This window comes from Cervus elaphus, chromosome 9 (assembly GCF_910594005.1).
Source record: "Cervus elaphus chromosome 9, mCerEla1.1, whole genome shotgun sequence".
NCBI lineage: Eukaryota > Metazoa > Chordata > Mammalia > Artiodactyla > Cervidae > Cervus > Cervus elaphus.
In genome coordinates, this window is record NC_057823.1 from 99,038,495 (window position 1) to 99,064,222 (window position 25,728).

Sequence of the window (25,728 nt, forward strand, 5' to 3'; positions counted from 1 at the left end):
AACCGCAGGCTCTCTCCCCTCGCCTTCCGGAAGTGCGCGCGGCGCAGACTGCCTCGCATACCTGACGTCACGGAACGCGCCAGCCCCGGAAGGTTAGCAACCACGAGCGTCCCTAGTAGCAGGGGGCCGCTGAGATGTACGAACTTCCGGTTGTCGCCGGCAGCTGCCGCGGCTGCCGCCTCCGCCACCTGCGGCGGGCCAGGTCTTCGCCCCGGGTCCAGTCAGCGTTTTTCCTCCGTCTCTTCAGTTAACACGCCCATGGTCCCGCCTGGAGCCAGGGCGGCGGGCCCCGGAGCTCGCGCGCGGTGAGGGAGCCGCCGGCGGACCATGCAGCCGACGCTCTGCAGCTGCTGCCTCAGCCGCGCCCTGGCCTCGGCGCTCCTGCTGTCGCTGCTGCTGCCCGAGTTGAGCGGGCCCTCAGCGGGACGGCCGCCAGCAGCGCGGGCCGCGCCCGACCCCCGGCCCGCGGCGCGCGGCCCGCGCACCCGGCCCCCTCCGCCGCCCGAGCCCTCCGCCGCCCGTCCCGCGGGCCGCGCCCCGGCCTTCGAAGCCGCGGGCGCGCGGAGCGCCGAGGGCGGCAATGGCAGCACGCCCGGGGCGGGGCCGGCCGCCGACGACCCCGGCGGGAAGGCGGGGGCCGGGGGCCCGGCGGGCGGCGTCTTGGCCGTGAGCCCTGACCCCGGCGACAAGCCCATGACCCAGCGGGCCCTGACCGTGCTGATGGTGGTGAGCGGCGCGGTGCTGGTGTACTTCGTCGTCAGGACGGTCAGGTGAGGCAAAGCCTCCCCGGCAGGCCTGAGGCGCGCTTATCTGCTGACCTCCCACCCCCAAGTCCCGGTGCCTGCTGAGTGAGATTGTGACGAGGACGGTCTTGAAAGCCTGTGGTACCTTTAGGAGTGTTTAGACCACCAAGTCCCTGCTGCCTCCCTTTCATGTTAAATTATAAATTAGCACCGAACCTCTGTAGCAATATTTAAGTTAATTGTAATGCAAAATGATCTTAAGGGTGATTTATTTTATAAAAGGTAAAAAGAAGAGTTCTTTTAACAGCACTTTTTTGCTGTTGACTTTTAACTTGCCACCGTCGGTTGTACCTTATGAAGTTTCCATCTCTTTTGAACCGGGAAAACTGACAACTTCGTATGGTTCAGTCGTTGTTAGAGTCCCCATTAGAAATGTCTAGCATTCATTTTGCATGACACTAAATAAACGATGCGAAATGTTACCGATTTCTTGATAAGATGGAAAACTGATACCTGTGCAGCAAAGGAAAAAAAAATATGTAATAAATATGATCCCGTTATAATGCTGGAGATTATGTTTAATATCTTAACTATATATGATTTTAACTTTACAAAAATTTGTATTAATAAATAGATTTGCTGTTTTACAAAAAAAACTTTTCTAAAATGAATTCATCTGTAAATAATTCTAAGTCATTCAGAGGTTTAAAGTTACACCTGAATAGTTTTTTGAACCTATTCTTACTATAGAATGTTATTAGAGAATTACTTAAATTTCAGATTTGATACAAATACGGACACTTAAATGACATTTTTCACTTTACATATGATAAAACTGACCTAGGAGAATAAAGTGGTGTCCCACGATATCTAATGATCATGGTTGATTATACTGTCCATCATTTGCTTTGTTTGAATTTTTTTTCTCTAATAACATATCTGTCCAAATCTGTGATCAAACTTTTGATTAAGTAAACCAGGAGCTTACATTGTACCAGGTTATGAATAACTATCACTTATTTTTCTACTCCCTTTAATGCCTTATCAAATAGACAAGGAATTACATAGTTCAATTAGTGGTATTTTATATTGTTGTAAGTAACTCCCACTTGATACATTCCATTGTTATAGAAGTAAAGTTATTTAATGGCATCAGTCATGGTATTTATTATAACATTCCAACTGTGTAATGAGACCGATTTGGAAAAATCATAATAAAGGCTCTTTAACTGAGTTGGGGACCACCTCTCTGAAGAGCTGGCATGCAGAGCCGAGAACTCACTGTTAGAAGCAGCCAGCCAGGAGAAGAGCTAAGGAAGCACTTGGTAGATTCCTTCTATTTAATGCAGTAGAGGTAGGTGTGTAGGAATGCACTGGTTCTCCAAATTATTTCACTTTTTTTTTTCCTATAACTGCCTACGCTCAACTATTTAATGTATTTCTTTAAAACATTCCTTGGCTTAAATAACTAACTGAAAAAATACAGCCTAAGCCAGTGGTTCTAGAGATGTCATCCAGGGAACCCTGGAGGGTGGGAGGGTTCTCTAAGACTTGTTCAGGTATCTGCAAGATTGAGACTATTTTCAAAATAATACATTCCCTTATAAGTGTATAGGACACAAGAAGTTCATTGATATAGTTTCAAATTCCACAGTGCAGCTAACTCTTAATAAGAGTCATAACTACCTCTCGTTGAGTTTTGGTGTTCTATCAAAAAAACATAAACACCAGTATCGGAAAAGCTATTAAAATGTACCTCCATTTTCCAAGCTCATATCTACTGTACCTGGATTTTCTTCTTAGCCTTCAACCACACAACACATAGCAAATGATTGAAGGCTGAAGCAGATACGAAAATCTAGCAGTTTTCTATTTTTCTAATTTCTCTCTTTTCATTTTCTATCTAGTTCTTCCCATTTAAGCCAGACATTAACAGGATTTGAAAAAGAATCTAAATCTGTGCCATTTTTCACCTTTGTTGATTTTCTTTTTGACAATGTATTTTTCACAAAGAGCTATTTAATCTGTAGTGGATTTATTATAATTTTAAAAAGCAAATGGTATTTAAAATTTTCTTAGGTTTAATTAATGTATTAAGAATTGATATTTATAATTCACATAATCATAAGCTATTCAGGGTCCTAAGTAATTTTTAAGAATGTAAAGCAATTTTAAGTTCAAAATGTTTGAAAATCACTGGTGGAAACACTATTTGAGTTGCATAGTATTGGTTCACAAAACCCAGCAAATCCAGGCCCACTTTTTATTAAAGAGAAAGCTGGAAAATGTTCATGAGGTGTTACAGACATATAACCACCAAACTGAAACTTTCTTCTTGATATGAAAAAAAAAATTAGAAAAAAATTGAGCAGTAATTATTTTTCTCACCATGTAATTGTTATTTAATGCTGTATATTTTCCATATAGAATGGGAGTACCCTAAGTATTGTTTCATGCACAAAATAAATGATGAGTCTGATGATAACTTTTGGGAGATGATCTTTTTTCATTTTGCTTTTACCTTATCTGTAATCTTAAAATATAAATATTTCTTGCCATGGATTTTCCATCTTCATTTCTGTAAAGCTTATAAGGGTACAGTCTTTTCAGTCTGATTTTATTGAATGACTCATTAACATTTTCTGTTAACAGAAAAATTCTGAATCTATGGCTAAGAAAAATTGGACTCTAACCAGCATCTAGTACATTCATTCAAGCCAACTTCTAAATATAGTTGGCCACCTGATGTCCAACTTGATTGATGCTAACTATTTCTGGGCACTGTTCAGAACAGAACTCATTCTTTTTGCTTCCAGATTATGCAAATCATTTATTTTGGTGAATATCCATTTTGACTCTCCACTTCCAAAATAGGTGTGGCAACATAGCAGCATTATTTATTTGTGCCGACAGGGAAGAATGGGCCAAAAATCATCCTTTCGTTAACTGATATGAGAAAACACAGAATATTTTACTTGTAAAGTACTTGAACTCCATAAAACTTCTGTATTGTTTTTAATCTAGTTTAGATATTATGAATGTGTAACTAGAAGTAACTTCCCCTCTGAGTCTAAAAATATTCCAAAGAAAAATTAGAATCTCTCTGTAGAAATTGAAATATATATATATAGAAGGAATAGAGTAGGCTTCCTAAGATTGGTATATAGTCATTATGAAAAGAGACTCGTTGTATGTCTTATTCTCTGTTATATCCCCAGTGCTGAACATTATGTACAAAATATGGTAGGTACTGGGTAAGCAGTTGCCAAATATATAAGCATTCTTAGTTCTTAATCAGGGATCAGTGTGGGCCTAGGGAAGACTCAAAAACCTCAGAACAAAGGCTATTTACAAATCATTGTTTAGCTAAGGCTAAGTACAGTGTTTGCAGTCAGACATTAACTAAATGAACTGGGTTTGATTAGACTGAGAAATGTTCAGTTAGGGAAAACAGTTATTTTATTAGATTTTTCAAAGTAAATAACATTTTCCATCTCCTCTGTATTTTTCCTTGAACGCTTCCTTCCAATATTAAAGGAATATTAGATTACTACTTCTATTAGTTACTATTTTAATTAAACACATAGAAGGACCCAGGTGAACTTAAACTAAAGGGGATTTCCTGGAAGAATATTGAGATCTCAGAAAGTCAGGATGCAACAGATAGAACCGGACATGAAACAACAGACTGGTTCAAAATTGGGAAAGGAATACGTCAAGGCTGTATATTGTCACCCTGCTTATTTAATTTATATGCAGAGTACATTAGGCAAAGTGCTGGGCTGGATGAATCACAAGCCGGAATCAAGATTGCTGAGAGAAATGTCAGTAACCTCAGATATGCCGATGACACACCCTTATGGCAGAAAGAAAAGGAACTAAAGAGCCTCTTGATGAAGGTGAAAGAGGAGAGTGAAAAAGCTGGTTTAAAACTCAACATTCCAAAAACTAAGATCATGGTATCCAGTTCCATCACTCCATGGCAAATAGATGGGGAAACAGTGAGAGACTTTTATTTTCTTGGGCTCCATAATCACTGCAGATGGTGACTGCAGCCATGAAATTATAAGACATTTGCTCCTTAGAAGAAAAGCTATGACAAACCTAGACAGCATATTAAAAAGCAGAGACATCTGACAAAGGTCTAGCTAGTCAAAGCTATGGTTTTTCCGGTAGTTATATGTGAATGTGACAGTTGGACCATAAAGAAGGCTGAGCACTGAAGAATTGAGGCTTTTGAACTGTGGTGTTGGAGAAAACTCTTGAGAGTCCCTTGGACTTCAAGGCGATCAACCTGTCAATCCTAAAGGAAATCATTCCTAAATATTCATTGGAGGGACTGATGCTGAAGCTGAACCTCCGATAATTTGGCCACCCAATGGGAAGAGCTGACTCATCAGAAAAGACATTGATGCTGGGAAAGATTGAAGGCAGGAGGAGAAGGGGACAACAGAGGATGAGGTGGTTGGATGGCATCACTGACACAATGGACATGAGTTTGAGCAAACTCTGAGAGATAGTGAAGGACAGGGAAGCCTGGAGTGCTTCAGTCCATGGGGTCACAAAGAGACACAGAACTGAGCAACTGAACAACAACAGAAAGTCAAAAAGCAACTGGAGATTCACAAGTAGAAACTAAGTTTAGGAGAGAAGAGACTAAAGTATCACAGAGGTTTCTCGGCAGGAATAATCCTCTGTGAAGGTATGCAGTAGTTTTCAGTCTCTTTGTCCCTTAGTTTAGGAGTCAAATTCCACAGAAGGAAAGGTGAATTAAGTCCTGGGAAAGAAGGGCCTGGTGTGGCAACAGTCCATGTGGTTGCAAAGAGTTGGACAAGACTAAGCAACAGAAACAGGGCTGGGATCAGTTGCTGTCTAAGCAAAATCATGGTTCTGTTAAGGCAGAAGTTTCCTTTAGGATAAATAAAAAGCCAATAACTGTTGCAGTGCAACTGCAACAAAACTAAGAAGTGGCCTAACCAGAAGAACATAAATGCACTTGTTATTGCTAGTAGCTACCTGGTTCTTACTTTTTACCAGGAAAGGATGAACCAGAAAATGCAATTCACTTAATATATCCAGTCTGTATAATGTAAGATCATTTGTGTTAGGGATCAGAAGACTGGTAGCTAACTTTGGACCTTGGTTAAAATTACTTTGAATCATATAGGAAGACAATAAATACAGCCTCATGTTTAAGAACTCAGACTTGGGAATAAAATTGCCTGATTATTTGATCTACTATTTACGGTCCCAAATTTAATTTTTTCTAAGGTCTGACTTCCTATGTTTAGAATAAGGATACTTAAAGGCTTGTGGTGAGGATTACCTCAGGTAGTGCTTGTAAGCTGCTTACTTCAATTGCCTGACTTATATGCACACCCAGGAAATAATAATTATTTTTAGTGAGTTATTTTTGTATCTATGATTTCGATTGTAATATTTTGGTGGGGATGTTCATGATATTTTCTAAAACCTCCCCCATACCATACTCTTATAATATATGAACTCTGAAACTATAATCTGCAAGAGGTTAGGTCTGACAAGGCTAGAGATGGGGTGGGGGCAAGGAGGAAAAAGAATGGGAGATGATAGATGAGAGAAATTTCAGATAAAATAATTTTTGCTATATGTTGTATACTGTGTTGTCATAAACAACTGAAATTGTGGCTCAGCAAATTTTGTTTAGCTATGTCTCAGAAACAAAATGAGTTCCAAAAATCATTCTTGGTCACTTTGCGCCAAAATACTCAAGGCAAATTTTGTATCATTAGTTGTACCTTTGTTAAGATTGACTCAGCTTTATCATTGTACCTGATCACATAGGAGAATGTATGTATATAGAATATCCATTAAATACTATATTCCTCAGTCTAGTTTTGAATGTTAAATAGAAGAAATTACTTAATAATGTCCTACAGGCATTCAGTTAAAACAGAAAAATCAGATCAGCGCAGAAGGTTGTAGCAGGTTACATTGATTGCCTGTCTCCCTTTCACAGAGTAGTAAAACGAAATGGAGTTTTGTTCTGTTGTGTTTATTTTATGTGGCATCATACATTTTTACATAAAACTTTATCAACCTTACTTTAGTACTTTAACTTTATTTTTCTACTGTAGCGTTTACATGTTATTTAGACAGAAATGATTCTTACCAACCTGAGTATAATGAAACATTGAGGAATCTGCATTCAGTTGAGACAACTATTTGAATAATAACTTGGATATCTAGAAGGTATCTGATCAAGATCATTTACCTGTGATCACCGTGCGATAAAGGAATATAATTCAATAGTATAAACCATACTGCTACTTTCTTTTGCTTTCTTAGTCTTACATATTTTCCTCTCTAACATTTAAAGTTCCATTTTTTAAGACCCAACAAAATTTGTTTTCAAACTGCAATTATGCATTTACTCTGGTAAAATAATGTACATATATATAATGCTATGTATGTAATTATTAACATACATAGACAAGTTTGGGCATTGTGAGCTTAATGAAAATAATCATTTGTGTAGAGAACCACAGCTGTTAAAATTGCATGAATTTTAAATCCTTTACTCTTTTGTTCAAAAATAATGTACATTGCATATTAGCCTTTTACTTAAGATTTCAATACATTTTTATATGTATATTGCACTTAGTGTTTATTAATATTTTAAGCAGATGGTCCCTTGAATCAGCCCGATATTAAGGCTTTATAAATGTTTCTGGCTTTCCCTGAGGACAAAAAAAAAAAAAAATCACTGCATATGGATGTATTGTATCTGATGTTTTTATGGCCATAAAGCTGCCATGACCATGTAGCCATTATTGCATATATCTTTGGACTTAGGAAAGATATTCTTAGGGGAGTCTCATTTTAAATTTAAATTCTATTTTATGATATGTAGTTGTTGTTTTTTTAATTTGACTTATTCTTAGGTGAATTAGTAACATTTCCTAAAACACAAAATTTATTTTAATTGAACTGCATTCCGCAATTTATTTGGTGCCAAAGAGTGCACTCTCTTTGCATATGAAATAGGTTCTTATCAAATAGCTTGGATTCACGTTCAGAAGGTAGCATTTATATATGTTAAAAGACAGTAGAAGCTAGAATAAATAATAAAGTGTTCATAGCAACGCAGTCAAATGTTTACACTTTACACAGAAAGAGAAAAATAGCATTATTGGGCAGATTAGGTTATCCACTCATTGAAAGTTTGGGAAATCATTCAAGGAATGATGATGACCTTGGAAATGGAGAAGATGCTAGCTGAGATAATTATCAAAAGTCCTTAAGATCAATGTTCATATCGTTTCCTTTTTAAAGACTTGCTAAGGTATCCTATGACTGATGATGGCCTGGTTATTAACATATTGACAATTTAATGACCTGGAAGAAATCTAGTTTATTTCCGAAAATAATTTCACATGGCTAAAACTGCAAGAATGTTTGGAAAGCCATATGTTTTAGAAGCAACAGACTGGCAAAACAGAAGAGAAGAATTTAAAACCCTGAGTATTCTTAACTCATTCTTAAGTTTTCAGTTTTTAAAATCAAAGCAATGCATGCAAATGTTATTAAATCCCGTGGTTCCAAAGGACCTATGAGTGTGCTCTGTCACTCAGTTATGTCTGACTCTTTGCAACCCCACGGACTGTAGCCCACGAGGCTCCTCTGTCCATAGGATTATCCAGGCAAGAATACTGGAGTGGGTTGCCATTTCCTACTCTGGGGGATCTTCCAGACTCAGGGATCTAATCTGTGTCTCTTGTATCTCCTGCATTGGCAGGCGGATTCTTTACCACTGTTACCGATGGTGATTTATAACTCCCCTATACCTTTCTATTCCTACAAAAGTGTCAGTACTTTTGTCATTTCTGCTCTTTAGTTTTTCTGTGAATTACTTTCATGAGTCTAAATTAGAGATGAGATTGGTAAACTGACCCATAGGCTAAGTCCAGTCTGCTGACCTGTTTTTTTTTTAAGCCCATGAGCCTAGGATATGTCTTACAACTTTAAAGGGTTGTAAAAAATCAAAGTAACAACAGAAGAAATTAAGATGAATAACAACTAAAGAAACTAATATGAATGTGTGACAGAGACCATATGCGATCTACAGTGTCTAATGTACTGTCTAATCCTTTACAGAAGTTTAGATTTCTGGTCTGCATGAGGGGTGTGTGTGTGTGAGTGTGACATAGATAAATTCACACCTATATATGCTTGTAAATTTAACAACATAACCCATGTAATTTCTCACTATACAAAAAAGACTCACTTAGACTTCAAACAATCACCAGGATGGTGATGAATCAACCTCATTCTTGCTAGTTATATTAGTATTAATTCTTACATTGGTCATATTTGTAGCTTAAATACCGTACTTAAACCTCTGTTTCCTCTTCTACCATCTTTGGGTGGGCAGATAGATTTATAAGCAGTGATTAGTGGAAATTATCTTAATTTTTCCTAGAGTTTAAGTAATATTTTCTAAATTTTGATCACTAGGCCAAGTACTTTATATCCAGAAACTAGCGCAACACCCTCTACTTAGTGAAACTCAAATATGTCTTGTCTTAAGCAAGACATTTATCTCCCAGGGCCCCCCATTGTCATTTATATAGAGGCTTGTATTGCTATATACTTGCTGCTCTAGTTGTAGTATTTCTTATCCCGCTTATTACCTCGTACAAAGTGAATCAGAATTTAAGTAAACGTATTTGTTATCACTTGCTGAGATATCTTTTGTTTTGTTTTTAAATTCCTACAGATACTTGTGTGAAGCATATTTTTCTGTGTGTGGAGTTAAGGTTGTTAGATTGGAGGTGACTTAGGCATTGATATCAAGGTCAGATTTGGATCACTGAGCTAGAATATGATGTCACTCAGACCTTCAACAGATATTTAAGGAGAATTAATCAGACCCTGTGCTACAAGGTCATAATGCAGTGGTGAACCAGATAGGCATGGTTTCTCCCTCATGGAACTCAGTGAGAGACAGGCAAATAAACACTCAAATGTATATAATTAGCACATATAAATGCAAATGGAGGTAAATAATTTGAAGGAAAAGGAAAGTTATCTGAGAAAGGAGAGAGTAGGATTCTAAAACATGACACCTCTTCATATATATACAGATAATAATGTTTAGTACTCTAAAATAGTTTCCTTCCTCTAGGGCAGTCGTTCTCAAACTTAGTTTGCATCAAACTCACAAGAGACGTTTGTTGAAACATGGGTTTCTGGGCCCAAAATTCAGAGTTTCTTACTCATTAGGTCTAGATACACATGAGGATTTGTTTTTCTAATAAGCCCTTAGATGACTGACCACGCTTAAGAACCAGTGATCTAGGATATTGGCTTTCATTACTCTAGAATCACTTGTAGAACATTAATAAACTATTGATGCCTAGTTTCTGCCCCGAAAATATGTAATTCAATTGTGTGGGGATATGGATACTTTGGCCACCTGATGCGAAGAGCTGACTCATTTGAAAAGACCCTGATGGTGGGAAAGATTGAAGGCAGGAGGAAAAGGGGACGACAGAGGATGAAATGGTTGGATGGCATCACTGACTCAATGGACGTAAGTCTGAGTAAACTCCGGGAGTTGATGATGGACAGGGAGGTCTGGCGTGCTGCAGTCCATGGGATTGCAGAGTCAGACACGACTGAATGACTGAACTGATGGATCAAGTAAAGAGCTTTTAAAAACACCCTAGGTGATTCTGATCGATGCAGCCGAGATTGTAAGCTTCCCCAGCCTAGAATTTGAATGCATATATAAATACAGTTTCTTAGAGGGGCAGAAAGTAAGAAGAAGGCTCAGAGGAGATGGGAGAAAGGCTGGAATAGAAGGCCTTAGTAAAACTATTGGACAAGAACAACGACTTAAGAGATTGTAAACATTATCAGCTGACAGAGAAGAAAGTGTGTCAGGCAGAAGAGATGGTGACGGCACACAGACATACAGGAGTAGGTTTTGTTTAAAAAATAAGTAAATAATCTTAGATGGTTAATTGATTACATTCCCAAGACGTAGCCATTCTGATACTGAATGCCTTCAGTGTCAGAAACTGGAGTAATTTATTTTTAATTTACAAATAAGTATAAAATAAAAATCATACCACACTTAAATAATTTTTATTCATTAATATGCTCTATTTAATAGGATGAGAAGAAGAAACCGAAAGACTAGGAGATATGGGGTTTTGGACACTAACATAGAAAACATGGAGCTGACACCTTTAGAGCAAGATGATGAGGAGGATGACAACACATTGTTTGATGCCAATCATCCTCGGAGGTAAGTGTTGAACAGTTTAAAGTTGAATTTCTTTCAACAGTTTTTATCCTAAATGATGAGTTTTTGGTTCTGTTTAATGAAGTTCTTTGTGCTACCCAGGCAGTAGCTCGCATTCGCTTTGCTTTGCTAAAATAGTTGTAGACAACAGAATACCATCCCCCAGGGAAACTGTCACTGTGGATCTCCTTGCGGAGCTTCCTTCTTTTTGCTGCTGCAAGAAGATAATCCCCTGTGTGTGCGTGTGCATGTGGTGGGGCGGGGGGTGGTTCTGGGAGGTTACGGGAGATGAGGAAGCTTGATTAGTAAACTTCATTGTGTAGAGGGAGATGAGTAAACTTGATTTTCTTTTTGCATTCTGAAAATATTTTGGTTTTAGTCTCTGTTACTCTATTTATAAACCGTGTTTTTGGCAAAGTTGTGGGGCTAATGGTCAGCAGCCTGATACTACGACTATTATGTCTGTTCTCATATCTCTTCTCACTGAGTTAAGACCTTTCCTAAAAGGTCTGGATAAACAAAGTTACATGGATATAGACTAGTTTCAGTGCAGATGGCATGTGGAAGGGAAGCAATAAAGTTTCCACTCAATAGGGAAGGACATGTTGGAATAGAGGAGGAATAATTTGAGTGAAGGAAAACCAGCATCCAGAGGCAGCTACATATATAGAAAGAGTGTAGCAATCTGGGGGTTAAAAAAAGACTCAACAAAAATTGGATTGTTAACTCAGATATATATGAGCCTTTAGGTGCTGGTAATTAATTCACTTAATAAAAATATATTCATAAAATGCCATAGTAGTAGTAGAGTCTAGATGTAAAAGTGTGACCCAAACAACTGTATTTGCTCATTAGCAATTCTGTATCTTAGTGAAAATACAACACGAATAAAATACATTAAAATGTATTTATTTAGAACATTCTCAGGTTTATTTAGAACATTCAAATATACCCCCTGAAAAGCCCTTAAATTGGCTATAAAGTACTGTACAGTTCCCATTAAGTCTAATATCGCCAGTTATTGACTGTTTGCTTAGGTCAGATGAAGTTGCTCACATGGGTTTAGGAGCCACTGTGTGTAACAGATCCTTACCTTTACATACTAGAGTGACTAGTAAGAGTCATTTGGAAACACTGTTGGGAAACTGAGACTGAGCAAACAGCTCATCATTTCTCTCCTCTTGGGCTCACCCTACAGAAGGTGCTCATTGAGGAGGATTGGGGGGCAGAGTCTCACTTTTTTGTATAATTATTTTCTTTTAATCTTCTGCAAAGTTTTTAATGTATTTTAGAAGTGTAGTATTTGTCATGTTTTAAAAAGCTCAGTGCACATGAGGTCCCTCTTCTGCACAAACACAGATAGGGAACACAGAAAAGGAAGTTGACTTAGGAAGTCAGGGTTGTTTTCAAAGAGGAACTGAACCTGAAGCCTAGCTTGTCTATTTCAAGTGTGCTTGACTCAAGACAAAGGTTGTTACAATCAGCAAACAACTACCCATAGTTTGTAGTTGTGACAGATGATAGTTTATTCAGAAAGTGAGCAGCAGAAAATGTCTAGAATGCAGACTGTTGTGTGTGTGTGTATATTTATGCGTGCAGTGTGTTACATGTAGGGATCAGCTGTGACAAGTCCTGGGGACGTGCCAGTAGTTTTTGTTTTTTTTGTTTTTTAAGGAGTTTGTTGTTATCCTGCTATTGTTCCTGATGGTATTTGGCCAGAGTGTATATAATCAAATAATCAGATGTGTGTTGAAGAATGAGACCTCTTGTCGTAGTGGGAAAAGTGGCCTAGGAGAGATCAAGAGGGGCAGAAGCAGGGAAGGTGGGAGGGATATAAGAAGGCGAGAGTTTCCATGAGATGTCATCACCCACAGCCATCTCTTACTCTGCGTCTCACCTCATCACAGGCCTCTCTCTCCTATTTATCTTTCACATACCCCTCTTTTCATGAAGCTTGCATTCCCTCAGGGAGCTAAACATTAGTCAGAGTTACAGAAACAGAGAAAGAGGAAGAATAGGATGATGTGGGAATATATAGTGGGCTCACAGAAATGAATGATCCAGAAAAACCTCTTGGAAGTGACAGGTAAATTGAGACTTGAAACATGAATAAAAATTAGCTAAATGAAGGGTGACTAGAGGGGCTGAGAGTTGGAGAGAGCACTGCAGTCACAGAGAATCAGAAGCAAAAGAGTAAAATATATTCAGGGAACTGAAAGAAGTGAATACTATATTAGTATGTATGAAAGAAATGAATGGGTGAAGGAATTATTTTTGAGCTTTGAGTGCAAAAGGCAGAACAGTAAATTAGAAGGCAGATTGTGATCCATGTTAAATCAGTTACAAATTATTCTACAGGTTGCAAAAAGTCACTTGGAAAATTTTAAGACAGGGAAAACATAATGAAAGCTATATTTTGAAGATAACTGTGCATAAATTGTAAGAAGATTATGATAAACAGCAAGGGGACCAGAAAAAAGATCAGTTAGATGATACACGTACATTGGAGGAGTAGAGACTTCTTGGAGAAGTAAGGGAACGAGGAAAAAGATCAGTTAGATGGTATACGTACACTGGAGAAGTAGGGACTTCTTGGAGAAGTAAGGGAACCGGGAAAAAGATCAGTTAGATGGTATACGTACACTGGAGAAGTAGGGACTTCTTGGAGAAGTAAGGGAACCGGGAAAAAGATCAGTTAGATGGTATACATACATTGGAGGAGTAGAGACTTCTTGGAGAAGTAAGGGAACTGGGAAAAAGATCAGTTAGATGGTATACATACATTGGAGGAGTAGGGACTTTGCTGATGTTCCAGCAGTTAAGACTTCACCCTCCCAAAACAGGGGGGACTATGTTCAATCTCTGGTCAGGGAACTAGACCCCACATGCCACAATAAAGACCTGGAGTAGCCAAATAAATAGAAAAGAGAATAAATTTTAAATAAATTTTTTCAAATAAATTTTAGAAAAGAGAATTAGAGTGGAGTGAATTATTCAAGAGGCTTTGAAAGATATTGTCAACAGGATTTAAGTATTCTGTTTAGAAGGTGAAGGATAGAGAAATGGAAGTAACTGGATCAACCAAGACGTTCATTCAGGCCGAACAAACAACCCAGTAATAATGGAGATGCAAGTTTCGGGAATAATGATAATTATCAATGATGATCGATAATGAAATAAGCTTGAATTTCTTAGTGTTATGATACCATTTACTTAGAAGACTTGGGAAAAACATATGTCTGGATTAAGTAAGGAGGACAGCACATCATGAAGTGTGCTTGTGTGCTGTGCTTAGTCGCTCAGTCGTGTCTGACTCTTTGCCACCCTGTGGACTGTAGTCCACCAGGTTCCTCTGTCCGTGGGGTTCTCCAGGCAAGTATACTGGAGTGGGTTGCCATGCCCTCCTCCAGGGGATCTTTCCAACCCAGGGATCAAACCCAGGTCTTCCACATTGCAGGCGAATTCTTTATCGTCTAAGCCTTATCCATCCAATAAATCAATGATATAACAGCTAGTTCATACAGCAATTTTTTATTGCTTGGCACTAGCCTAGGGGCTTGGAACACATTAAAGCAACAAAACAGAAAAGAAAAATTTTAAATATCCTGACTTCGTAAAGCATACCTTCCAGTGGAGAATAGGTGAGATTTGAGGACTGACATTTCATTTTCATTTTTTACTTTTCCTTTTGTATACTTCTATGTTGTTGGATTTTTTTTCTTCAAAGAGCCTATGTGCATGCATTACTTAATCCCCCCCCGCCTTGGGAATAGTTTCAATTCTATAGAAAAATTATAAGAGTAAAAATAGTACAAAAAATACCCTAAACTTTTAATCTAGAGTCACCTATCTTTGACACATTACTTCATTTGTTTTCTTATATTCTCTCTTTCCCAGTCATAATGATACAGAAGAATGCATCCCTCTCATTTTATATATAAGTGATTTTCTGATATTTCCTTCTTATTAGATTCAGAGTGTGCATTCTTGGTGGAAATACTCCATAGATCTTCCTACATCCTTTTCAGGACATCCTTATCTGCAGACACATAGAGTTCATCTGTCCTTCAGTAGCAGTGGTAATTGTGATGTTCCTCTTCAAAATTTTGTCTAATTTTCCAATATGTACTTTTCTTCCCCTTTACAGCTACTAAAAAGGCATTTTAAAATCATACAGTATTCTGCTTTTCATCAAAATTTCCCCCGAGATTTAGTACCCATTTGTCGTCATTCTTGCCTGATTTAATATTCACCATGATAGTTGCAAAATCATGATTTTCCAACTTCAACATTTCCTCCATATTTACCAGTCGGCACTGACGTGTACTGTTAGCAAGAGCTTATCCTTGTTTCTTCTTTATCTATCTATATATCTGTCTGTCTGTCTATCTTATTGGCAGTAAGGATTCATAATAATTCATTGTTGTGCTTGCCAGTGGGAGCCTATTCAAGCTGACTTCTCTGCCCCTGTGACTTGCTCCCATTTTTTTTAAGTATTTCCGTACATTCCGGCCTAACAAGGTGTTCCAGGCTCATTTTGTATCTGCACTGCTCCAACCATGGAATCAGCCATTTCTCGAAGGAGCCCTGGTTCCTTTGGGTACTAGCTGAGCCCTTTGCTACCAGACATCCTTCAGCAGACAGTTCTGTGAATTTATGTATAAGCACATACGCAAAACACAATGCGCCCTTATACAGGCATGAGTGTATCTGTGTGTACACGCATAGCCATGTCCGACTCTGTGACCTCATGGACTGTGGCCCGCCAGGCTCTTCTGTCCATGAAATTTTCCAGGCAAGAACACTGGAGTGGGTTGCATTTTTTGCTCCAATATGCATGCATATTTACATATATATGCATACTTTATATACTATTACTTCATACCTCCCATTCTGCCATTCCAGTCTATCCCCACTGGGTTCTTTCTTGCTTTCTTCCTTTTCCATAATGGCATTTTTCTTGTTCATTGTGTTAAGAATGACTTCCAGCAACATCCTGGCTCCCAACATCAACACATTTACTCATTGCTCAGTCTTATAATAAAACTAATATTGTGTGAGAATCACTTTGCATGTACAGTAGACAAACGTACTACTAAGACTTGAGGATTTGTTTGCAGTTTTCTCCTTACCACCTCATCCTGCCCCAGACTGAGGGTAGTCAGGTACTATAAGTGATTTGGCTTAGTTCTTTTCCTCTCCCTTTTCGATTGTGTTTATAGTAGTCATTTAAAATAAAAATTTTAAGTCACTTGTTTACTTCTGTCCTAGATTTTTTTCTGCCTTTCCCATTTGTATTGTCTTTATTTTTTATTTGAAAAAAACTAACATGCCTCCAAAAATAAAAACTATACCAGAAAATTTTAAGAACATATACCCACTCACTCTCGGATATACTCAGGGAAGTATTGCTCTCTTGACCCCTTCCACACCATTCTTCCCTCCTCACCCATTGTGGATAATCAGTTTCATTATTTTCCAGTTGGTCCTCCTGTGATTATCTTGATAGAAGTTAATTGGAATATATATTTCTTATATTTCTGTTTCTTACACAAGAGGTAGCATATAGTTTATATACTCTTATATTATATTTTTAATAGTACTCCTGTGAGTCATGCTATGTAAGTTCATAGAGATTTTATTTTTCACAGCTATGTAGTACTCCATGTTGTATATGTATCATGGTTTATTGAATCAGTTGCCTATACTTTCATGTTTAGGTAGTTTTCATTCAATTATTTTGCAGGTACAAGTTATACTGAAGTGAATAACACTGCACATACATATTTTTGTATTGTTGGAGGTGTATGTTCAGGGTAAATTTATAGGAGTGGGATTTTTGTCAAAAGAGTGTGAAGTCATTTTTAACCATGAGTATTGGAGGTGCCTGTGATATCCTAGAGGACATAATAAATTGGATGCATTCATCTCTTCATTAAAAGCAATGATAAACTGTCTGCCATGTATCCCGAAGCACTCCACTGAGCTCTGGGGATAGTGGTGAACAAAAACGGATAAAATACCCAGCCTCATGCAGTTAACAATAGCTACACATCCATAGGCCAGGAATAAAGAACAGAGAAGTCTGAACTAGAGTTGGAATTCCTGATTATCACTCTTTAGCCTTGCTAAAACCAGAGGAAAGGCTCTTCTCTGGGCCCAACCTACTTCTGTGCCTTTTGAAGTGAGCAGTAAGATGGATGGATACTTCAGGGTGCCAAGAGGCAAAGGCTAGTTTTTCTTTTCTCCTTTTATTCTCTTCTTCAAACAATATTAAATAATACCTACACTGATTTTAGATATCTTCTGTGATTTTTTTTTCCCCCAAAGTCTATGCACACATGGATCTCTTTTTCTGTCTCTCACTTTGAGAGGAAGGTAGACTCATTTCTTTTCTCCTTCTGGGCAGAAGTTTCAAAGACAAGTAGGTAGAGGTGTATTTGTATTCCTATTACCTTCTATAACATAGAGATTATTTTCTGATGAGATATACAGTACAAACTCTGTTACTTCATTTGAAATAGATTCAATAGGCGGGCCCTCCTCTGATTTTCATATGTTGGTGCGTGCATGCCCAGTTGCTTCAGTCACGTCCAACTCTGTATGATGCTGTGGGTCTGTAGCCCGCCAGGCTCCCCTGTAATCCACCAGAATCCGTGGGATTCTCCAGGCAAGAATCCCTGGAGTAGGGTGCCATGCCCGCCTCCAGGGGATCTTCCCGACCCAGGAATCGGACCCACATCTCCTGTGTCTCCTGCATTGCAGGCAGATTCTTTACCCACTGAGTCACCTCGGAAGCCCTCCAGTGTTGGTGTCAGATGCTAAACATGCATTATGCCATCAATTTGTTCAACATTGCCAATTTATCTCATGGAGAAGATGAACAGATCTCCTTCAACTTACTTTGGAGTTATGTCTGGACAAAGCCATCATAAGTTGACAATATCATAAGATGATGATGCATTTAATACACCTAACCTGAACGTCAGTATTTAGCATAGCCTACCTTAAACATGCTTAGAGCGCTTACATTAGCCAGAGCACTGGTATTAGCCTATAGTTAGGCAAATCATCTAACGTGAAGCCTATTTTATAGCAGTGTTGAATGTCGCATGTAATTTGTTGAATATTACACTTAAAGTTTGGTTGTATGAGTACAGAATGGTTTTAAGTGTATCTTTCGTTTTACCCTCGTGAACTCATGGCTGACTGGGAACCGTGGTTCCCTGCCATTTCCCAGCATCACAAAGGAAATCGTGCTAGCCTGAGAAAAGATCTTGTTGGATCATCTTCAATTCAAAATTGGGAGTATGGTTTCAGCTGAATCCATATTGTTTTCACATCATCATAAAATCAAAGACTTGTTTAGTCAAACTGTCCTAAGTTGGGGATTGTTCTGTATAGATCCCATTGTGACTCACTTTGGTAACAGCTGATAATCATGGTTAATGCCGCTCATTGCTCTCAGTTAAAGGGAAAAATCAACACTTATATGGAGAGTGTATCACAAGGTCCTTGTAGACCCTCAAAGATGATTTTTACCAAGGGCTTCCCAGAGCAGTCATATAAATGGTAGAAAATCCAAGGGAATGAATGATAGTGGTAGAGAGAATGCCCTCCGAGGGATAAGATCAGGCACGGGCCCTGTCACTGAGCCAGGAGGAAAACTGGAGAGAGTAGGGTAGCAGAACTATAACAGGTATAATATAATAATCTCTTAATAGTAAATGCTTACCTTAGTGCAGGATGTCCCAGACTCTGTACTAAGCTCCTTACGTATATGATGAATTCATCGAGACTGTCTTGCAAAGTAGTTTCTATTTCTTTCGCTTTAAAGATAGGAAAACTGAGGCTCGAAGAGTTTAAATAATCTAGGCTTCTCTTCCTACTGCAGTCCTCATTTCATTTTTTAAATATTTATATGATTTATACCCATAAAGAAAATAATTCTAAAGTCTGTTCATTCTGTCTTCTATACTAGCACACAGTATTATTGTTCATTTTTAACATGGGTACCCCTATACTTTATCTTAGTGAAAAGGCTGAGGAGCAATCAAATGAAGACTTCTAAAATGAGGAATATAAATATTATCTGCCTGCTTTGTCAGTTGCAATGCAGAATCATATTAGTCTGCAATAAAACTGCTGGTGATTCTTGTTGGATCATCTGTTACTGATGCTTCCTTCATTGTTCAAGTGCTTTCTAAAATTACTTCATCTTCATTTTCCAAACTCTGTCTACAAAATAACAAGAAACAAGTCATTTTCAGAGAGGTAGATTAATTTCTCTACTACGATTTAATCACAGTATGAAACTAGCCTTTTGTAGTCAACTCTTCCTGAGTGACTACAGAAGGATGTGGCTTTTAATATATCAAAATTTTAATAATGATTATTGTTGGTGGTTAAAATTTGGAGTAATAATTTTACTGTTTCTTTGCACTAAATTGAACCATATGGAACTGCTACTATATGATTTAATCTAAATTTCCTGAGAGAAGTTTATTTTTTCTGTAATACTCCAGCTTCTGTTCCCCCCAATCCTCTTAATTCTGACTCTCTTCATGTGTGAGCTTCATTTTTAGACCAGTAATAGGATGGTGCCAGCAATTCCTATAATCATGCCCTGAACAGTAATTTTCAGTGAAAGTTGGGGACCAGCTATCTTGTGTCTCTTTCTTAGGAATGAGAAAAGTTTCCCCAGAAACTCTGTTTAACAGAGTTTTATTTTTGTTTTTCATATCATTGGTTATGTGATCATTGCTAAATTGAACCCTGGCAGGAAAAATGAAAATACCATAATTAGTTCAGAATCATCATCTGGGATTGAATGGATGATTTAACCATCATTACCACTAGGTCTAGTCATTTAAGCATTGAGGTTTATTGGGAAAATTTGTATGTATGTGGGAAAAAATAGCTCAGGCTGTTTAGTTAATATAATTTCTCTTGAATTTGCTGTTGTTATCCTATTGTTATTCTATTGTTAGCCTATTACATCTATTTGTATATTAGACATAATTTCTTTTGGTTAGTGAAACATTTTACACAAAGGAATTATAAAACTGTAAACCACATACCAATGTTTTAACAATTGTGTAGGACATATTAGCTCTCTCTGATAGAAATGTGATGAGAAATCAGAGACAACTATGTATTAACCAAAACTTACCTTTCATTTTCTTACCACCATGTTGGAAATAAATACTCATAACCAGTCTCAAAAATGTAGTTTTAAACATTACTTCGTAACACAAAACAAGTGGAAATAATACCTTGTTATTCTGTTTGATGTCTACTGAAGAGTAAAGTTATTATTATTTTATAATGGTGTACACTAAAGGACATTTTGACAATCTTGGTTGGCACTTTTTAAAAGCCAGTACTTCTATCACTTCAAGGCTATTCTAGTAATTTCTGCCATGTATGTAATTTTAAAAACTCTAAATTTGCTTCTTAGCTCCTCTCTTCTGCGTCATTAAATTTAATACTGTATTATATGTGTTCGTGACATTTGTGCTCAGTGTTACTTGGCCACAGAATATTTTCTGGTTATTAGCAACAGCATATCGGAGTCAGGGAACAGATTTGATATAAATGTGTTAACCAGAAACTCTCATTTAAGAAGATCTTATTCAAATAGTTATCAATTTGAAAATAATTCTAATTTCTAAATCACTACTTTCAATGTAGAGCATAACATTTTATCAGAATAAACACTTAAGGTTATTCAAAGTAAATAGAATATATATAGGAATCGGTCAAAGTACTAATGCTAGATAGAAATTGGTATTTGAGGATGTCCAGTGTGTGTTACTAGTAGGATAGTCTGTACCTTATCCACTTTTGGGAACTATGCTGTCCTTGTTGTTATTTAAACAGGTAGCTAAAGAGGATGTTTGTGTAGGGTTTAGGGGTTTTTCTGTATGTTTTCCTTTTCTGTGGACATTGAGCCTTAGAAGGAAATTTTGCCTTGCTCCAGTTATCATCGCAATGTCTTTATTGGTTAAGAGCATGAAAAATTTGTATATTATTAAATGATAATATAACATTAAACACTATTTGGTAATGCTGTTTTCTCATCTCTCTACATGGTCTAGAAATGCTGTGTCTAATTTGGTAGCCACACTAGCCTTCTGTGACTTTTCAGAAGTTTGAAATTTGACTAGTGTGACCCAGAAACTGAATTTTTAATTTTCAGTTCGGTTCAGTTGCTCAGTCATGTCCAACTCTTTGCAGCCGCATGAACCGTAGCAGGCCAGGCCTCCCTGTCCATCACCAACTCCTGGAGTTTACCCAAACTCATGTCCATTTTTTATTTTATTGGGTTTTAACTAATTGAAATTTTAACTTTAATTGCCAGATTGCTGTTGTTTTAGACAGTACAGAGCTAGAACAAGTGTTAGACTGCTCTAAAGTAATCCTGTCAAATGGAAACTCTTAATGACAAGCTGAATCACAAGTTTCTGTTCATACAACAGTTGATCTGTTTAATAAAATGCTTACTTACGGCTTTAGTTTAGGACTTGTGTTCTGCTGTGATAGTCTGGATCACAAACTCTCTAAGGTATATGCTGGTCTGGATGGACAATGCAGGCAGAGCTTGCCACCCATAAGGCTGACTCATGTGAGTGGGGTCGCAGGACAGTAAAGGGACAAGGATCTCAAGTTTAGAACAAAAGAGTTCTAAACACAGTTATTAAGGCATTAACCTTCCCGAGCATTCTCAGATAGTGTTCATTCTTTAAAATCCGAAGACATTATATCTTCTTTAAAAAGGACCAGGGAGGGAAAAAACCAGGAATCTAATATTTGCAAATGTATTTAAATGAAGAAGGAATAACAATATTCTTGACTACACTAAGACAGTTTTTCCTTTCCAACTTGATTTGGTTTAATAGCTGTTTTGATAGTTTAAGATTTTCTGAGTTAGCTCTTAGGTTGTCCTTGAAAAATGTCTTTTTTTTTATATGGTATCATTGCATAATGTTTAGAGACAGAACATTCTTGAAGCTTGAAAAATATCCAAACTGAGATTTCCATAAAATGTACTATTACTACACATTTGCTTTACCTCATAGAAAAGCATGTGTAAGAATGCTTAAAATGCTTAAAATGAGATCTGCTCTCTAAAATGTTTAGGCACAGATTACAGTATTGTTAACCTTAGGTTCAATGTTACATAGCAAGAACATCTCTGGAACATATTCATCTTGCATAATTGAAACTCCATACCCTTTGAATAGCAATTCCTCGTTTCCCTCTTCCCTCAGTCCCTGCTAACCACCATTCTGTTCTCTACTTCTGTTAGTTTGACTATTTTTTAATACAAGTAGTGGAGAATCTAGAATTACAGAGGTTCAAAAGTTTTTCTCGTATCATGAGAAGCCTGCAGAAGTTGGCTGCTGGCTTCTGTTCAATGGCAGTTTGATGACAGAATCTACATCTGTGTGGTGTTCCTAAAGCTTTTCTGATGCTAGTTTTATCCTGGTTATATGGCTCATGCAGTTTCAGCCATCACATCTGCATACCAGGAAAGAAGACAGTGAGAGGCAAGAACCCAAGCCACATCTGTCCTTTTATCAGGAAATCAAAATTTCCCAGAACCGACCCTTCCTTCTAGCATATTGTCACCCTACTTTGCTCACAAAAATAAATCAGTATTTTTATTAGCAAAGAGGAGATAATAGATGTTGAGCAGATAATTAAAATATGTCATTCTGACTATTCAAAGTATTTTCTGAAAGTTAAACTTGGCAACTGGTAAGAGAGAATTGGCTTTGCAGGGGACCCTGAATGAATGCATGAATTCTGAGCAATTATTGTTCATGAGTAACAGGTTTTTTATTAACCTTCAATATGTGTTTTTTTAAAAAACTTAAATTTACCCTCAAAATATATTAGAATTCCCTTAGCTTGTAATAACCTAATCATTTAGAGATCTATTGTAGATTGCTTACTAAGATTCAGATAAACAGCAAGTTGGAAAAAGAGTATTACTCATTCTCATAGGTATCTCCAATGAAGTTCTATATGTTGATGATGATTATAAAGGAGAACTTATTAAGTTAGTAAAATCTGCATACCTTTGCTTTTGGTTGGATTAAATGTTTTCGGTTGTAATGGCTCTTTTTAGTAGAAGTTCCTTAGCATCTGTGGTTTAGATTAAGTAGCAGTAAAGCCTGATGTATAATTAGAATTAAGGTATATAAAAATAGTGTGATGAAAATATATCCTCATCTTACCATAAACTAGTCAGTAAGGTAAGAAATTAGGCACATTTATCACATCATATAATTTATAGAAAACCTTATCTTTTGTATGGAAAATTTTTATAACTATTATAAATATATAAAATTATAAAAAATATATAAATATAAAATATTTATATTTATAAATATAAGTATTATAAACATTAAAAGCTTTTTTTTAGTTTCATTGAATATACTTCCACGCCTTGCAGCTTCAATTAATGCTACTTTCTGAAGTTTTAGAAATAGAATCTGTTAAGAATTGTGTTTACAGAAACTATAAATAAATAATTACATTGTATACTTGTCAAAGTTGTTCATGGTACCCACATTAGTTATGTATAAAATTCCTTTGAAAAAGTTAGAAGTGTAATTTAAAGAATAGTATCGGATATAATTAGTGTAGACAAAGTAACTATGTGTTTTATTAGTGCCCTTCGTTATAATTTCCTTATATTAAATACTTTCATTATCTTCTGGTACTCCAAGTCTTTGGGGATGTTTTAAAGTGTGTACAAATTTGTTCCAGGATAAGCATTTATAGTATTTTTTTTCTTGCAGATAAGAATGTGCCTTTTGATGAGAAAACTTCATCTTCTACAATGAAGAGCAGAATGTCTGTGTTTAAGGAATAAAAAGCCACTTTATCAATGGGGGGGGTATTTAAGTTACATATATTATGATAACCTTCAATTTGTTGTTGCAATAAATATGTATCATTTGTTAGTTTTTCTCTGTATAGAAGTGCTCTTAATGGGCTCAGAGTTGTTGGGAGTAAATTGTATTATAATAGAGATCTGAAAATTACTTTAAAGCAGTGTGTTTTCTGATCAGTTTTTGTTTCTTGCTTACCTTATTATTGTAAGCTGTTTATGTACTAATCAGTTAATTTTATTTATATATGTATATATATATATAAATTTCATTTTTTGGCTGGTTAAGTTTGTTTTTTTTTCCTGGAACTATAAATCCCAACAACCAACTGGTGTGTAACTTTACCAAGATGTATTTCCCGTTTTTGTGGGGAAAAGAAGCCAAATTTATTATCTTGAGTTTGGGTTTTTTAAATAATAAAAATGTCTGTGTTGTGTGTAAAACAATAAATACGATTTAAAATTCTTTGAATGTGGTATAAACAAAGTGTGTTTATACAGTAAACCGAAAGCTATAGTTACGTATTAGCGTATGTATTTTATATGATTTCTTTAAAAATCTGTCAAAAAGTTATTGTATTTTAACAACTTCCTTGTTAAAGTATGATACCACATTGATTAGATAGTTCAGAAACCAGTGAATTTCAAAGCCATTTAATTTGTTTACAGTATTGTGAGAGAAGTACCAGTGAAAACGTTCCCATCACGTTATGACGTAGAAGGGGAAGGAATTAAAGTATGTACGTAGACTTTGGAGTCAGACCTAGATACAGAGACTGACCTCGTTATCTTCTGAACATGTAATTAACCCTACTGAACTTCAGTTTTTCACATTCTAAAAATTAGAGGAGAACTTACAGGAAAAGTATGGGTCATGGACTCCTTTGCCTAGAGGGGTGGTGAAGGTAATTTAAATGTGTATGTCAGTACAGGCTAGTTGATACTGAGTAACAGATGGTCCCCAGATCACAGTGGGTGACAACAGAGATTTATCTCTCACTCACACTGCCCGTTTGCTATGGACTGTGATTCTGCTCTTCATAGTGTTTTCTCCAGGGCCGAGCTGATGAAGAAACCTCAGCCTGGAATATTGTCTTGTAGCTAAATGTCCAGATGTGGTGAACTGCATGCTGGTTCATAAGTGTCTGCCCTAAAGTGGTATATTTCATTTCCATCTACATTTTATTGGCCAAAATAAACCCTGAAGCCTCTCTAGAGTTCAGCAAGGCAAGGACAGGTAATCCTCTAACAATGAGGTAACTTGGAGTATAAAATGCCAAGTTAGTTTCTCCTGTATGCTAACTGGCGTACCACAGTGAGCAAAGTCCCCCTGATGTCAGTATATTTCTGTATATTATGTAAACAGAGACTAAAGAGAAAATATATTTCCTCTTCTAAAGGAATCAGCCTTTGTTCAGCTCCCACTAATAGTTATTATGAGGAACTATTTACACAGTGTTGATAAATACTTTAGTTTTAATTTCCGAAAGAAACTGAGCCTCCAGATTTCTTATATGAAGCTTCATCATTTAAAAATGTTATTAAAACCAGATCATACCTAACATTTTGTGATATTTGAAAATCATTTACTGTAGTGTCTTAGAAATAGTGTTAATTCATTTAATAATTGTTGTATTTATAAACTGATTTTTGCATTAAAACTAAATGGAAGAATCAAATCTGTCAGAAAATAAGAAAACTAGCTATTAAGATAAAGCAATGATAATCTTCATACATGATCTGTAAGTTGGCATTAAAGGGGATGTTACCAAATGTTTTAATATGTGGCA

At 36.9% G+C, this 25,728-nt stretch overlaps 1 protein-coding gene across 2 annotated transcripts; it reads left to right on the forward strand.

Moving 5' to 3' along the window:
* The first annotated feature begins 150 nt into the window (after positions 1 to 150).
* On the forward strand, positions 151 to 24,406 carry FAM174A (family with sequence similarity 174 member A). Of its 2 annotated transcripts, XM_043913691.1 has the most exons (3): positions 163 to 770; positions 10,903 to 11,037; positions 23,847 to 24,406. In XM_043913691.1, exons 1-3 carry the CDS (start codon positions 328 to 330, stop codon positions 23,848 to 23,850), a joined length of 582 nt encoding a protein of 193 aa, XP_043769626.1. In that variant the 5' UTR covers positions 163 to 327; the 3' UTR covers positions 23,851 to 24,406. The 2 variants fall into 2 exon arrangements, with proteins under 2 accessions (XP_043769627.1, XP_043769626.1); XM_043913692.1 differs by lacking the exon at positions 23,847 to 24,406 and having other exon boundaries at positions 151 to 770; positions 10,903 to 11,041.
* The last annotated feature ends 1,322 nt before the right edge of the window (positions 24,407 to 25,728 follow it).

Coding starts and splice junctions, on each gene's coding strand:
- FAM174A (XM_043913692.1), top strand. CDS start 328: ATGCAGCCGACGCTCTGCAGCTGCTGCCTCAGCCGCGCCCTGGCCTCG. Junction 771..10,902: donor TTCGTCGTCAGGACGGTCAG/GTGAGGCAAAGC, acceptor TCTATTTAATAG/GATGAGAAGAAGAAACCGAA.